The sequence below is a fragment of the Carcharhinus amblyrhynchos genome, chromosome 13 (assembly GCF_965287045.1).
Source record: "Carcharhinus amblyrhynchos chromosome 13, sCarAmb.v2.hapA, whole genome shotgun sequence".
Classification (NCBI taxonomy): Eukaryota; Metazoa; Chordata; class Chondrichthyes; order Carcharhiniformes; family Carcharhinidae; genus Carcharhinus; species Carcharhinus amblyrhynchos.
This window is the reverse complement of record NC_137336.1, coordinates 33,450,484-33,467,197: the sequence shown is the minus strand read 5'-3', so window position 1 is coordinate 33,467,197 and position 16,714 is coordinate 33,450,484. Positions and strand designations below refer to the sequence as shown.

Sequence of the window (16,714 nt, the reverse complement as noted above, 5' to 3'; positions counted from 1 at the left end):
GGCACTAAGGTGTCATTAATTTGGCCATAATTAGCAATTTTACTGGAAGATATAAAATGCTATTCTGAAGCAGTGCAGAGGTATTTCCTGCCTTGGCTCAGTGGTCGTAATCTCATTTCGGAATCAAAAGATTGCAATTCAAGCCCCATTCCAGCGACTGAATGCATAACTCGGCTGACGCTTCACTGCAGTACCAAGGGAGTACACTATTATTGAAGATGCTGCCTTTCAGGTAATACATCCAGGGCTCTGTGTGGCCCCTCAGGCAGATGTTTAAGATCCCATGGCACTATAACAGAAGAGTAGAAGAGAGTGATGGACAATTTTTATCCCTTACTATTCTGCGAGTTAAGAGCAAATTGGTAGACAGAATTTATAGAACTTTACTTTTTGCACACTAAATAACATTCCTGGGCAGTGATTACGGCTGATGCTGAAACGGGTGAAAGTGTTCTACTTCTCCACTATTACATGACCATCATGAATAACATGGAAGTCCACAAAAGAAATCAAGGAAAATTGGAAGTAGATTCGCTAACTTGAAAAAGGTGAAGTTTTTAAGAGGTTAAAGAATTGCAGTTAATATATAGTTATGAAAATTAATATGTCCTCTTTTAAATTTCTGATACATATTTCAAAATTCTTCTTGGGCCTAGCATGAAACATCTTTTGAGGCTTTTCCTTAACACCTTAAGTCTCTTGGATCTGTAGCCTTTATAATAATGGGTTTGTCTGTATTCTCCGCTTGACTCAATCTCTGTGGTGTTAAGGAAAACACGTAGATTCCTTCGGCAAACAGAGGTTTTACAAATAGAATCTCTTCTCTCCAGTCTGTACAATAAGCATCACAGTTCTGCTGACTGCCAATCACCAAACCTGTGAAATTTGATCCTAATTCTTTTCTATCGTGTTGTACCTGGGTTGCTGCAACTAATACCATTACCTAGTTATCAAAGAATGATTGAAAAGGGCTAAGTGTCAACTGATTACCAGAATTAGGATGAGCTCAATTACATTTTCATTCAGAACGAGTGTGCTCATTAATAATAATTCAAAGCCTATAAGATCAACTTAGCCAGAATAGCTAAAAATTAATTTTGTGATTAAGCCAACCATGCCCCATGTGATTTTAAGGTATATGATCAAATCATTTTTTATCTATTTAGTCAGTTATTTTAGATGTGAAACTGCTGAATGTTATAGATTTCTGGATATGCAATAGAAAATATAAGTTGTGAAAAAAGTTGGTCAAGATTTTGCAGTGACAATGATGGCACAGCTGTCAGGATTCACCATCATTGCTCAACTGAAACATGCAGAGTAATGCAAAAATCCTCAAGTTGCTGTCTGCTTTTCCAAAGGGCATGCCGTTGAAGCATCCCCAGACTACAATCAATTGGGAAACCCATCAACTAATGATTATGAACTTTCATTCTTGCTGCTTAAACCCTCTTGAAAAAGTTACACTTTGTGTTTTTAACGGCGTACTAACTTTATAATTATTGCCTCATTGGCCCTGAGAAATGAGTTTTACATTAACAGAATGTCAAATTTCTTCATTGTGTATAAAATTTTTTTTAAAAATTAGCTATTTTTCACTTTAGCTTCTACTTCAATGCAATCATGGTCATTTAACTCAGCTTCAGACATTTTCAATTAGAAGTGAAGAAATATGGTCCTGATTTTTACCAGGACACCCGCCCCGAAATCAAGGTGGGGAAGTCTCACGGAACGGCATTCTCCTTTGGCTTCGGCCATGATCTTACGAGCTTCGGGTGGGTGTGCCGGTAAAATTCCAGTCATCATGCTCTTAACTTCTCAGTTTGCTGTCTGTGAGAATACTTCAGTGTGATTGGCTGCTTATTCTGCCTGCTGACATCACTGCTGCTTAGAGATTCCTTTGAATTGGTGTCAAATTTAAATTGTTGCTGAGAAAGGTGAGAATGCTAAATATTTGTGCACAGCTTTCTTTGAGATAAGAGGCATTGCTTTGCTACTGGCCACAATATCTGGGTCATTAAAAATGTTCAGACTTTAGATATATACAATGGTCATCAAGGATATAAATGTTATATTAAGAAAGGAAGCATTTTTTGGTTTGTGATAGTCATTCATGACAATGCTATAAATTTTCACTGTACTAAGTTCACAAAACTGCATATCCTACTGGGAGTATTCTTTCATAGCCAGCTGATGTGCTGCCTTACCATTTCAGGATTCGAGATAGCCTTATGTAGCCAAAGACTTTGCAATGTTGCCCGTTACTATTTTAATGGCATTATAAAGTATCTGATTTGGCCAAGATTTATATGGGTGAATTTTCTTTTGCAAGTTTTTTACTCTCTTCAATCCTGTTATTTCAGTTAACTCAAAAGTGAAATATTTTCCAACTCTTATGTTTCGTGGCATTGTTTATAACAGATTGACTGCCTGTTACAAACAATGTCGTAATGACAGAGGTGTTTGGAAATTATTGCCTGAGATTAGCTGACCAACATCTCAAAGAATTATCAAATTTTTTTCTCCAGCAACACTATGTTGCAATGTTTAATTATTAATGTCTGACTACAACCTTCCAAATAACTCGTACTGATAATGGGTATCACCTAACTTCCTGTGATATATTTCTATCACCATCACCACCCATTTTCTTCCACCATTTTATTTCGGATGCAGTTGTCCCTGATTCGCCAGCAATTAACTCATGGGCTTCTGTCAATGCTGCCCTACTGCCTGACAGCTGCCTGGGTTGATCATTAGGTAAAATTTATTTTATATCACACCAGAAATCCTATAAAGCGGTAAAATTTAAAATTAGCACTCACTTCTATTTTACATTGAAATAGTTGTTTTAAGAATCCCTTGCAAATTCAAGCCCCCTTTTTCTTTAAAATTTGATAATAGTGATCTTAACAAAGCTAATGTTTTCATGATATGAAGTAGTCATTGTCATGAGATAGTAAAAGTATTGTAGCTTTGCTTTGGTGAATATTATTTGTGTTTATCCCTGCACAAAAACCTCCTCAGTCTTTGCTTAGCTCAATAAATAAATTCAGAGGAAGGTCATAGCTAGTGTTTTAGCATCTATTACCATCAGTAAAGTTTTATGATTAACTAAGAAAAAGTGAGCAGTGTGATTTACTTTGGTTTTTGGTGCATAACTTCACTTAGCTTGTGTAATTAAATGTAGCTTTGGGGGCTGTTGTGTCTTGCATACATATCGTGTCAAGTTCAAGGGCGAGGGAAATGAATCCACGTGCCACCATGCAGATGTCTCCTTAGTACAAGTTTTAAAACCAGACTGCCTTTATCTTAATCTACTAGCTCTTAACTGTCCCAATTGCAGTCTTAAAAGAATATTTTTTGATATGGTAGTGAAAGGAAATAGAAACTGTGTATGTATATGGCCTCTTGTCACTGCTGTTCTGGTCTACTTCAGAATGGACCTTGAATAACACAAGTAGAGTACCTCAAATCTGGCCACCTCCAGAATAGAGTCGTCAATCAGAATACTTCAATTCAAATTGGAATGCCTATTTTCAGCAATTTAGGTTACTGGCCGATTTTAATTTACTTGCACATTCAACTTAACTTTTTCATGCTTTTCCCCACTTTGGCAATCCAGTTCAAAATGAGAAAAGATCAAACTGAAATGATATTAATTTCTCCAATTGTAACTGACCAGGTTTTTTCTATGCGTGCAAGATTGTATAATACACTTTAATAACTCCTTGGCTTGGGCCAGCTGCAAGAAGGCAACCATGGAACTTAAAGGCTTTTGGCAACACGATGCAAGTACCCTGTATTGTAGCAAGAATAGGTTTATGTCCTGATCTCAAGTATATCCGCAAGAGTTTATTTTTTGTTCTTCCTGGGGGAGTTTGACTGTCACTGTCACATCTGCACTTCACCCGATAAGATCTGCTGGAGCATGGAAAACATCAGTCACGCAAAACTGATCAGTCCTCAGCAACTCTCCCAATTTGCCAAGCCGGGTCAGGTGGGTCCAAGGTTCACTGGAGCATGAAGGAAAATATGTCTAGTTTATGGGCGATGCTGGTTCTTGGATAGCCTGATTTGAGGCATTCTGCCTCTATATTAAAAGTTGGTATCTACAGATGGTAATTCTTGCGGATAGAGGACTGGCTGTCAAATAGGAGGCAGAGAGTAGGTGTCAATGGGTGCTATTCGGATTGGCGGTTGGTGACTAGTGGAGTGTCCCAGGGATCGGTGCTGGGGCCTCAGCTATTTACCATTTATATAGATGATCTGGAGGAGGGAGCCGAGTGTAGGGTGTCGAAATTTGCTGATGACACAAAGATAAGTAGAAAAGCAAATTGTGCGGAGGGTGTAGAAAGTCTGCAGAGGGATCTAGATAGGCTAAGCGAGTGGGCGAGGACCTGGCAGATGGAATACAATGTTGGCAAGTGTGAGGTTATCCACTTTGGCAGGAATAATAGTAGGAGGGACTATTATTTAAAGGGCGAAAAGCTGCAGTGTGCTAAGGTGCAGAGGGACCTGGGGGTCCTTGTGCATGAGTCGCAAAAACCTAGCCTACAGGTGCAGCAGGTGATCAGGAAGGCAAATGGGATGCTGGCCTTCATAGCGAGGGGGATTGAATATAAAAGTGGGGAGGTCTTGCTGCAACTGTACAGGGCACTGGTGAGGCCGCAGCTGGAGTACTGTGTGCAGTTTTGGTCGCCGCACTTGCGCAAGGATATTTTGGCCTTGGAGGGAGGGCAGAGGAGGTTCACTAGGCTGATACCGGAGTTGAGGGGGTTGAACTATGAAGAGAGGCTGAATAGACTGGGCTTGTACTTGTTGGAGTTTAGAAGGATGAGGAGGGATCTTATAGAGATGTATAAGATGATGAAGGGGATGGATAGAGTAGAGGTTGAGAGGTTCTTCCCGCTCAGAAAGGACAGCAGGACTAGAGGGCACAGCCTCAAGATAAGGGGGGGGCAGTTTAGAATGGAGTTGAGGAGGAACTTCTTCACTCAAAGGGTGGTGAATCTCTGGAATTCGCTGCCCGTTGAAGTGGTGGAGGCTACCTTGCTAAATATATTTAAGACACGGGTAGATAGGTTTTTGGAAGGCAAGGGGATTAAAGGTTATGGGGAGAAAGTGGGAAAGTGGAACTGAGCCACTTCAGATCAGCCATGATCTTATTGAATGGCAGGGCAAGCTCAAGGGGCTAGATGGCCTACTCCTATTTCTTATGTTCTTATGTACTCTTTCACCACCATAAGTGCAATTATATCTAAATAATGTATTACTTAATGGGTTGACAGTTTTGAAAATAGCTGATGGAGCATTTTTATACTAGAACAGCATAAATTTAACATTTTAAAACATTTGTTATCTATCTGCCCTGCAGCATACTGAGTACTTTTATTTAAACCCAAAATCAACATAAAGTTAAGCAAGTGCTAACAGACAAATGGGTGGTTCACACAAAGAGATGAATTTCACTTTAGATATTTAACATCACAGAGACATCTGTCATGAAATTACAAGCACAAGCATCACTTCCTACACGTGTTTTAAAGTTATTTAACTCAGACTTCAGTACATAGAATCCCTCACTTTTCCCACTCAATGGATTTGGTCCTTAGATCACTTCCACCTGCAGACGTAGTCTATCCCAGGTTTTGGATATGGTTAACACCAAAAGGCATGCATCCATGAACTCCCTCATGGTCAATTTTTATTCTTAGTCCCAAACAGAAAACTAACCTTTCCTTGCTTCTTCTCATTCTAGGGTTGGATTTTACATACTCCCGTTGGTAGATTTGATTGAAGGGGGAGCCATTAAATCCAACTTGCCCCTACCACCAACACAATTTAACCAGTAGTGGGAGAGGCCAAGTGGCCCCCCTGTCACGTTTCCCTGTACGGGCTGATGGTGGATGGGAGGAGTCTCTCCCCTAGTTTCCTTCCTCAGATGGCTTCTGAAACCCCACCATCCCCCTCTCTCTCTGGGGCCTGATAGTTTTGCATCCAATGAGATGCCAAACACTTAACCAAATCTTGATCCAGTGCCAAATGCCTCTGTCCTAAAGTGAGGGAAAGAGTTGCTGACTTCTAATTGGCCAGCAACTCTCTGAGGTAGGACTTCCTGATCCAGAAGAGCACATATCCCACCTCTACCCCATAAATGGCTGTGGAACAGCCAGTACTTTCCTCCATGCACTTCCCCTGCCACAAATCTTTAGCTGGGGGAGTGGTGGGGAATTTGGCAGCTTGTATAATTCTGTCCCAGGACTTCCATCTGATTCTAATCTCAGTAGGCATTCTGTATCTGTATGTGCTCCAGCACAAGCTTTAACTTGATATCCAGTTAGCTTCTGTTTCCTTTTTGTGATCTGCCAACTCCTATCTCCGAAGCCGCCTCAGAGTTTTTAATGTCTCAGAAATGGTGCTATACCCAAGAATTATGACTTATACCCTTTTCCAGAATTTGCTCTAGCTTCACTTTGGTTTTAAAGGGATATCACACAAACATGGAGAAGAATCAGTGGGCTGAATGACCTAATTCTGCTCTGCTACCTTATGACCTTAACACAAGTTTTTTGCAAAACATCGTGTCACAACTCTAAAAGCATCTGGTCAATGTGAAAGGCAAATATTAGTAAGTCAGAGGTGAATCAAAGGCGTAGGGCCGTAGAACAATTTTTTTTTTACCAGCATGCAACAGAGCCTTGGTACATATGATATTTGTTTTTGTTTCTCTCCCTAAAAGAAATATGGGTGCATTGGATAGGGAAGTTGAGTTGGATGATTTTATGACTTGGGTGCCTGGGTTAGGGAGAGAGTTCATACATCTAATCATACTGTTTCTTAATTGGTGTGTCTCATTCTGTGGATGGGAAAGGACCGGGTGAGTCTCTAGAAGTTGGGAGGTTATACTCGCTACTCTCCATCAGGAGCCAGTTTGACATTGAGGGTATGCCAGTCATACTTTACAGAAAGTGGACACGCCCTTAGGGGAAACACTGGGAAAACAGGTCCATCAGTAAAGAAAACAGTCCAGTTGACATTCAGTGACATCTTTGGCTCAGCTTGTTCACCGGAAGACCATCTGTACTTTCATTGGCTACTTGGTCATGGCATTGTACCTCCGCCACAACGACATCTGCAAGCAAGATATGAAGATAGCAGGTATTGATGCAGACAACTGGGAGGCAGTTGCCAATGACCAGGATTTCTTTAGCCTGACTGTTCAGAAGGGGTATTGGAAAAGGTGAGCAGAAATGAAAAGCTTGGTTGGCGAAGAAGAGGGCCCAGAGAAAACAGAGTCCGGTGAATCCTGCGCTTTCTCAGCCAACTACCTTCATTTGCAGCAAGTGTGGCAGAGACTATTCAGGCCAGAGTGCCTCTGGTGAGCCACACAAGGCAATGTTTAACAATGCACTACCAAAGTGCAAACTAGCATCTCATGCGATGGAAAGCTAGTGACAGCTCTTCAGTTGGGACCTGGTTTGACATTGAGGGAGGTATACCTGGTCTTGCCATCATAGCTTATCAGCATCAGCAGAAATGGAACTCACTCCTGGGGGCAACATTACGATCAATTCCTGGATTCCTGAAAATGATGGTCTCATTATATTTTTTTCATTTTTAAAAGCCATTTGAGGGCAGCATTTTTACCTTTTGAGGGGCATCCGTCCTCCATATCAACATTCCTTAGCCAATGTTTTTGGTCTGTTGGGGAGTAAGCATTTGTGCGGGTGAGGTTCATATACTGATGTTCCTCCACCTCCCAAATGCTTACTGCTCCTGCTTCCTTCTGATCTCCTTTGAGCCAGCCAGAGTTCACTGGTGGGCTCAGTGCTAGTGTAACAGCCAGGACATCTCTGGACAAAATGCAAGTGAAAGGAAAAGGCTGTTTAACTTTGATGCAGACTAGGGACCACAAGTACAAGATTTGAGCAAGAATAGAGATTGGAGCGTAACTTTGGAATTAGATTACAAAAATAAATGCTCATTTTAGTTCATTCAGACTTCCACGTGCTTCTTTCTCATCGGCAGGTATTTGAAGCCGTTATCTCTTGGATAAAGTATGACAAAGAAGCCCGCTTGGACCACATGGCAAAACTAATGGAAAATGTTCGTCTTCCTCTGCTTCCACGGGACTATCTTGTACAGGTTAGCAGCAGTGCAAATGGGGCAGGGATCTAATGTTAGGTAGAACCCATCACAAGTACTTCCTTATGGTTAGGAACATGGTTTATTGCCAGGCTTTATAAAAAGCATATTGACGTGATTAAGCAGAAATAGTGTAACCAAAAAAAATTACATTTAAGCTGAAAAGGAACAAAATTTCATCCAAACATGAAATAATTGCGAACGCTCTTTTACAATGTGCATAAAATCATTTTCCAGAAAAGCTATTTGAAAAAACCTTGCAAAACAAATTTGCAACAAACAGGAATATCTTTTGCAATTTAAAATAACACATGAAAGAAACATGGGGCTGGATTGGGACACAGAGAAGTCTTGTATAATGGTGAGGGAAGATGGTGGTGCAGTGCCTGTCACTTCACTGCTGTTGTGCATTTTACCAACAGTGTGGAGGCAGCTGAATAGTCCTCCAAACCAGAGGCCAATTAAGGATCCCTTTCTGCTGCTGCTGGCAATGTGTCAGCAATAGATGGGCCCCTCTGCTGTATCGAGAAATTGCCTGATGAAACCCAACAGCCTCCTGTGACTGTGGGAGAGGTGGAGTCCTCCGATTTGGGCGCTGTGACATTTGGAGGGCCCCTGGCAATAAAACTCCTATTACCACACCTATGCCAAGGCCTCCCTGATCTGCCCTTGATTCCTCAGACCATGCTTAATGGTTGTGGGGGCAGCTAGCTTCAATGGCATCCTCTTCTTCAAGGAGCAGCCCCAGCTGGTGTCCGTTGCACCAGGTGGCTGCTGACTGCTGGTATTCTGATTGCTTTTGGGGGTAGCAGCCCATCCTTTAAAGGGAAGGAACCCCGTTGGCAAAAAATTAGTTGCTGGGCAATGAAAAGTTGTGGCCGGGTATCCCAGAAATGGCTGAGTTGGGACTGGTCTCAGCTTTGAGCCATTTGTAAGGGCTCCCTCTACACCAATTAAAATACCAGCCATAGGAAATGTACAGCACAGAAGGTAACAATTCAGCCCATTGTGTTTATGCCGACCAGAAAAGACCTAATCAGCCTGGAATCAGCACTGCATTGCCTTTATCACTGGGTCCAAATCCTGGAACACCCTTCCTAACAGCACTATGACTGCACCTGCACCTCAAGGTCTGCAACAGTTCAAGAAGGCCAATCCCTAATTATTCAAGGGCAATTAGGGATGGGCAATAATAGCTGGCCTTGCTAGCAATGCCCACATCTTGTAACTGGGGTAACACAGTGGTTATCACTGCTGCTTCACAGTGCCAGGGACCTGGGTTTGATTCGCGGCTTGGGTCACTGTCTGTGGGGAGTCTGCACATTCTACCTGTGCATGCGTGGGTTTCCTTCAGGTGCTCCGGTTTTCTCCCACAGTCTGAAAGATGTGCTGGTTAGGTGAATTGGCCATACTAAATTCTCCCTCAGTGTACTCGAACAGGAGCAGGAGTGTGGCGACTAAGGGTAACTAACTTCATTGTAGCGTTAATGTGAGATTACTTGTGACTAATAAATAAATAAACTTTAAATTAATTTTTTAAAAAAGATTGACGTCCACTTCCAAATATAAAACTTTCTCTTTTCGCATTATGAAATTTAATTTGATCCCAAGTGCATGCAGGATATAATGGTATGCTGTATTTGCACAAGGATTCGCTTCTCTTTCCGATTTGGAAAAACATTTGGGGCTAGTGGTGTGCCATGTTACAGGATTTTCCTTTCCTAGATCTGGCACAGTGCAAATTTTCTTAATGAGGCAGTTTTTGTAATTTATGTCAAGCCATATTTGTTGATGACTCTTGCTGATGTGCCTGTATCCCCGCTACATGCAGACTGTAGAAGAAGAGGCTTTGATAAAGAATAATAATACATGCAAAGATTTCCTAATTGAAGCAATGAAATACCATTTACTTCCTCTTGATCAACGAGCTGCAATAAAGACTGCGCGCACGAGACCGAGGACCCCAATCAGCCTGCCCAAGGTAGGAAAGAGAATGTTTTAAAGTTTGAAATGAAAGCAACTATATGTTTTCTTTTCCTGACCAGTAGCTTTGCTAATGTGTCTCCTACAGGTATGAGAGCAGACTGATCAGGCTGCTACCATAGTCTAAAACTGCCATCCAATGCTGAACTAAGATTGGTCAGAAGTAACTACGGAAACTTTTCTGCTGGCACATTCTTGGCATGGAGCCACACTGACCGGCAGCTTTTATCAAGAATCTCTTGGTTTCATGTATATAGTTTCAGGTTTATGCGCACCTAACAGGCACTTCATGATGGAATGTGCAATTGGAAAAATACCCTTCCAATATAGACAGAAATAAAACAGGCCATTACTGTACACTGGGAGGGATAAAATCTTGTGAACTAGTGATTCTGGAGGCATTGTACCATTTATAGTATAGCACTGACAGCAGCAGTGATATTGAGGAATTGTTTTTATTTGCTCTCAGGATATGGTTGATGCTCACAATGTCTAATTTATAGCCCTCACCTTGAAGATTGTAGTGGACCTTTTTGAACCACTAATTCAATGACACACTCTCGGTGGTATCAGATAAGGTATTTCGAAAGCCATGATGAGTTGTAAGAAAGAAACGCCGGTATATACACAAGTCAGTGGAAAGCAGTTGATTTTTTTTTCCTGACACGTTCATGAGAGCCTCGCACCCAAGAAGCAAGTCACTGACTCCATCTCAATGGACAAGCAAACCACTGCTCTGGTGACGGTACATATCAGATTAGACACAACCTTGTGCAACAGCTTCCCGATTCTGATGATTGGCAGGTATGCTGCTGTGTCTCAGGTCTCTTGGAGTGCCGCAAGATCAGCAGGCAGCACTGGAGGGGGAAGATGTGGTCAACAGGCAGCCTTCCGGGGAATTAACTTTTCTCATCTTTAAAGCAATACTTCACACGGAATCAATTGACCATAATATCACTGACTGATTCAAATTCAACTTCTCTTTGAATTGATATGTTAATTGATAGATCTGGAGGTTGTTTACATTGAAATTGTTCTTTTGTGTCCCTTCAAGACAAAGAGGTTAGTTTGCGTAGCAAGTACCACATTCCTAGGTCAGCAATATTATTGATGCCAGATCCTCTTAAAAGAGCCAGTTGTGTAATCGGTCATATTGACCTCACTGCAGTGCTTAGAAGCTTTTGAATTCCAGCCACAGAGTACAGGGCAAGAATGCCAGTGCTGTGATCTTAATTCCCTATATGTCTGATGACCTTGTAGATCTAGGCTGACACCACAGATGCTGTCAGACTTGCTGAGATTTTCCAGCATTTTATGTCCAGATTTCAGATTCCAGCTTCTGCAGTAATTTGCTTTTATTTAGATCTGTAGATCTAGGCTGACAGTACTAAGGGAGTGCTGCCTTTACCAAAAGTACCACCTAGTGGATGAAATGTAAACCAAAGCTCCGGCTGCCCTTCCAGGTGGGAGTAAAAGATCCCATGGCACTATTTGACGAAAAGGAGAATCAAAATTTGTCCCACAAACAATATAATTAAAATGGATTATCTGATGGGATATTTTGTAACTGCCTGCAAATTGGCAACTATGTCTCACTATCATAATAGTGATTACGCGTGAAAAGTATTTGATTATTTAAAGCGCTTTGGGATGTCCCGAGTTTGGGAATGGCACAACACAAGTTCCTTCTTACACTATGCTCTCATTTATGAAACCATCATTCTAATGGCCTTTGTTGTGACTTTATTTATCTACACTCACTATCAGGGAATTATTTATGTATTTGATATTTGCGCACGGATTTACTTAATGCCAAATTTACTTCGGAACAAATTTCAGAATGTACAGGCTTATCTGAGAAATCTGGAAAGACTGGTTGTTTTCGCCTCTAAACAATGTTGGTAGACGTGTGAAAACAATCCTTTAGTCTTCTCCATGACAACCTGTTGGAAAGCTTGGCCAGCAGAATAATAAAAACAATTTGGAAATTTAATTTTGGCTTCTTGGTCATTTGTTTTACAGAACCTTTTGGGGGTGGGTGGAAGAACTGTTTAAGAAGCACTTTAATTTCAATATGTTTGCCAAAAAAAGTCCAACTTAATAATGAAAACATATTTTATCAACAGAAGACACACAAGTGAAAATAGCTCCACCTTAAATTTTACTGGTTCATTTAAGTGTTAACTTTAGAACTGTGAGCCCTTATCTCTAGGAAGTAGCATGTCACTTGGACGTCACATCTATGTTCTATCTGTTCAAAGTATGCTCAAGGCTGGAGAGCCTCTCATTCCAAATGATTATGCTATTCAGTTCTTTATTATCATTGTTTGATTTAGTAATATGCTCTCTTAAAAGCTGGGAGATCAGATTGTGGTACATTGTGTGGCATTGTCAATGTATTAGAGTGCTGAAACTAGGTCATGGACTGTAAATCCCAGAACACTCATTTCTGTCTGTCCCCATTGGAAATGTAATGTGCTGCTTTGATCTGGCACGGTGAAGTAAAAGCCCTTTATTCACTGCACTTCACAGATACCCAAGAAACAGATTTGTGTACTATTTGTTTTTTTTGCCCATTCAAAATAAAGAAGTATAAATAGTCGCCATAATAAAGCTCTAAGTGGGAGGCCAAATTAGAGCAATTGGGGTCAAAGAGCAAACTGTTACCATGGAATCGCCTTGGGAATGCACTGTTCATAAAGGTGAACAGATCTAATGAGGTTTGATGAAGGGTCATCCCGTTTTGAAACGTTGGCTCTGTTCTTTCTCCACAGATTTTCTGTTCAGATTTCAGATTCCAGCTTCTGCCATAATTTGCTTTTATTTAGATTTGTTGATCATTCAGGCGACTTGTGAAAACAACTCTGCTATGTTTTACTCAGCAGGTTTGCCACATGATCTGCCATATTAAAATCATTTTGAGTGCTAATGATGTCATAGGATTTGATTTAAATTGATTTACAAGCAGCTGCCTACTTCTGATGGGTTGTAGTAGTGGGTCACTAGGGTTGTAGAGGGGTGGCACAAGGGGTGGCACTGTGGTTAGCACTGTTGCCTCACAGCGCCAGGGACTAGGGTTCAATTTCTGCCTTGGGTCATTGTCTGTGTGGAGTTTGCACATTCTCCCCATGTCTGTGTGGGTTTTCTCCAGGTGCTCTGGTTTCCTCCCACACTCCAAAGATGTGTGGTTAGAGGAATTGGCCATGCTAAGTTGACCCAAGTGTCAGCAGGACTAGCAGGATAAATGTGTGTCGAGTTATAGGGATTGGGCCTGGGTGGGATTGTGGTTGGTGCAGACTCGATTGACTGAATGGCCTCCTTCCGCACTGTAGGACTCTATGTAACTGCTGAGCCAGTTCAGGTGGGATGGGTCGTGGTTGCCCCCGTGTGAGCTTAGGTGGGGTGGGTTGTAGTTGCTTGCTGAGTCAGCTCAGGTGGGAAGCCGATTTTCACCCAGATCTCGAGTGAAATGCCTGTTTTGTGAAGTGTATTCTCTTCTCAAAACTTGCAATTATTTTCCACTTGTCTGGAATGAATGGGTATGAATTTACTGTTGTTGAATACAGATCTATCTAAGCGCGAAACAGCGCAGACAGTACAGACTCTAGGAACATGAGAATGTACAATTCAGACACTAGGTTCAAGCATAGCTTGGTTCACTCTCCTTTTTGTATATGACAAAGCATTTGAAAATGGTGGAAAATGCACCATAATGTCAGAAATAAAATTCAAGCTGCAAATGTGTGACATGGTGGCGCAGTGGTTAGCACTGTTGCCTCACAGTGCCAGGGACCTGGGTTTGATCCTTGGCTTGGGTCACTGTCTGTGTGGAGTTTGCACATTCTCCCCATGTCTGTGTGGGTTTCCTCCGGGTGCTCCGGTTTCCTCCCACGGTCCAATGATGTGTGGGTTGGGCGATTGGCCGTGCTAAATTGACCCTAGTGTCAGGGTGACTAGCTAGGGTAAGTGCATGGGGTTATGGGGATCGGGCCTGGGTGGGATTGTGGTTGGTGCAGACTCGATGGGCCGAATGGCCTCCTTCTGTACAGTAGGGATTCTATGAAAACTTTATCCCCGGATGGAAAATTTAATCTGCCAGAGCTCCTTCAAAAATTTTATATTTACATACTTGAGTTTCTTTCTTCTCTTAATGCAACTAATGGAATATTGGGCATTGCTGTAGTTTTACATCATAACAATTTCATGTTCCAATGTAACTATTATTATATATTAAACAACTGGTTGTTGAACATGTGGTTAAAAGTATTAGAAGAGAGGAATTTAGCTTGACCATTTGCCTTGAAGTAGAGGTCATTGTTCTTTGGTTTGGTCAGAGCTATTTTTCAGTAGAATGTTACTTTTTGAGTTTGTCAGCTTCTATGAAGCTTTTGATCAGCTTATCTGAATTTTGCAGATTTGGCATATTATAACTAAACTTCAGTGGAAAACAGGCCTGTTAGATCCCTTTGACTTAAGGAGGAAGTTAGATACAATCTTTGGCGTGGGGGAGAAAGAGCTTGTTCTGCTTGTGTGGTCACATAATCCATAAATCAAGAGGTCAGAATTGCAGCAGATATTGCATCAGGTTTTCTTTTAAGACCTATATTTTGGAGATATCGTTAGACACCAACACTGAAAAAATTGAACTATTTCCACATCCAAAAGTCTATGTTGTTACTAATTGATTTGTAACACAAATCTGCTTTTGGTTGCAGGTTATGATTGTGGTTGGTGGTCAGGCACCTAAAGCTATACGAAGTGTAGAGTGCTACGACTTTAAAGAAGATCGATGGAATCAAGTAGCAGAGCTTCCATCCAGAAGGTGCAGAGCAGGTAAATATAGTTTATTCTTTTATTTATCTGTGGGACATGGACGTCGTTGGCTGGCCAGTATTTAGTGCCCTTCTCTAGTTGCCCTTGAACTGAGTGGCTTGCGGGGCTATTTCTGAGGGCAGTGGAGAATCAACCACATTGTCGTGGTTATGGAGTGACATGTAGGCCAAACCAGGTAAGGACAGCAGACAGATTTCCTTCCCTAAAGGACATTAGTGAACCAGATGGGGTTTTCCTGACAATCAACAATGGTCATTGGTAAATTCTTAATTTCAGATTTTTTTAAAATTGAATTCAAATTCCACCATTTGCAGGATTCAACCTCAGGTCCCCAGAATATTAGCTAAGTTACTGGATTAGTAGTCTAGCAATAATACCACTAGTTCATTGCCTCCCCATAACAGTGCTGTTCCATTGAGAACAGCGAGTGCAATGTTATGACTATAAACAAGTAATTTTATTCAGTGTTGTATATTTACTTATCCTTATATAAATGTATTATACTTATTTCAGTAAGTTGTAGAAAATAACCACAAGGACTGTTTGGGGGAAGTGGCCTGTTTCTGTGCCAAAACATCGTCAACTTGGCAGCAGCCTTCCTTCAAGCCCAGAAAGTTGTTCAGAATTTTTAGCTGTTATTGACAATTACCTGTAGTAGAGGAAGTGTTGCATTGTTGGAGGTGCCATAGTTTAATATACTTCATTTATATGATACCTTGTCACTTGATGTAATTATTACAAAGGTTTCAAATGAAGTTAACCTATCAGTGCAATTATAAATGTGACACTTCTGCATGCAAGAAGACTTTACGGAAAATGGAAATCAATTTATCATTGACCAGAAACTAAACTGGACCAACATGTAAATGCAGTGACTACAAGAATAGGCCAGAGATTGGGAGCTCTACAGTGAGTAACTCACCACCTGACCCCCTAAAGCCTGTTCACTATCTACAAGGCACAAGTGAGGAGTATGGTGGACCGCATTCTATTTTCTTAGATGAATGCAGCTCCAATAACACTTAAGAAACTTAACACCATCCAGGACAAAGCAGCCCACTTCATAGGCACCCCTTCCATTACTTAAGTATCATGTGGCAGCATTTAACACTGCAGCAACTTGGCAAGCCTCCTTTGGCAGTTCCTTCCAAACCTGTAATCTCTGCCACCTAGAAAGACAAGAGCAGCAGATGCATGGAAACATCATCACCTGCAAGGTCCCTCCAAGCTGCATACCATCCTGACTTGGAATTAGATCACCATTCCTTCACTGCTGGGTCAAAATCCCGGAACTCCCTTCCTCACGGCACTCTGGGGCTAGATGAACTGCAGCAGTTCAAGAAGCTGGCTAACTCTTACCTTCTCAGAGCAACTAAGATGAGCAACAAGTACTGGTCATGCCAGAGATTCTTACACCTCATGAATGAATTTTTTAAAAATCCAACAAAGAATTCACTTACGAGGCTGAAATAATCTGTTAAGTGAGGTAATGTTAGGAAAACGAAAACATCTATGGAAAAGGTTTTCTATTCTCTTAGATCATACACAACTTGCGTTTGAAATGTCTCTTCACAACTTACTCAATGAGTTGTGAGTTGAAGCTTCAATCCAAGAATCTAGACTGAATTTGATGGAACTTATTTAGATTTCCAGTATGGCTCCATATAATAGACTAATGGAGAATCAGGGGTTATGTTATTGAAGAAATGGTTTATGGCTAGCTTGGCTCCAAGACAGAGAGCAGGGGTAG

General features: G+C 41.3%; 1 protein-coding gene across 3 annotated transcripts in view; it reads left to right on the top strand.

Moving 5' to 3' along the window:
* Window positions 1-16,714, top strand: part of LOC145351821 (kelch-like protein 3) — a 114,939-nt gene that overhangs the window by 74,390 nt on the left and 23,835 nt on the right. For 2 of the 3 annotated variants that reach the window (XM_080201497.1, XM_080201496.1), the window contains exons 7-9: window positions 8,032-8,148; window positions 9,980-10,129; window positions 14,847-14,964. In XM_080201497.1, coding sequence (XP_080057623.1) covers window positions 8,032-8,148; window positions 9,980-10,129; window positions 14,847-14,964 — 385 coding nt within the window. The remainder of the gene's footprint in view (window positions 1-8,031; window positions 8,149-9,979; window positions 10,130-14,846; window positions 14,965-16,714) is intronic. The other variant, XM_080201498.1, reaches the window with a different exon arrangement.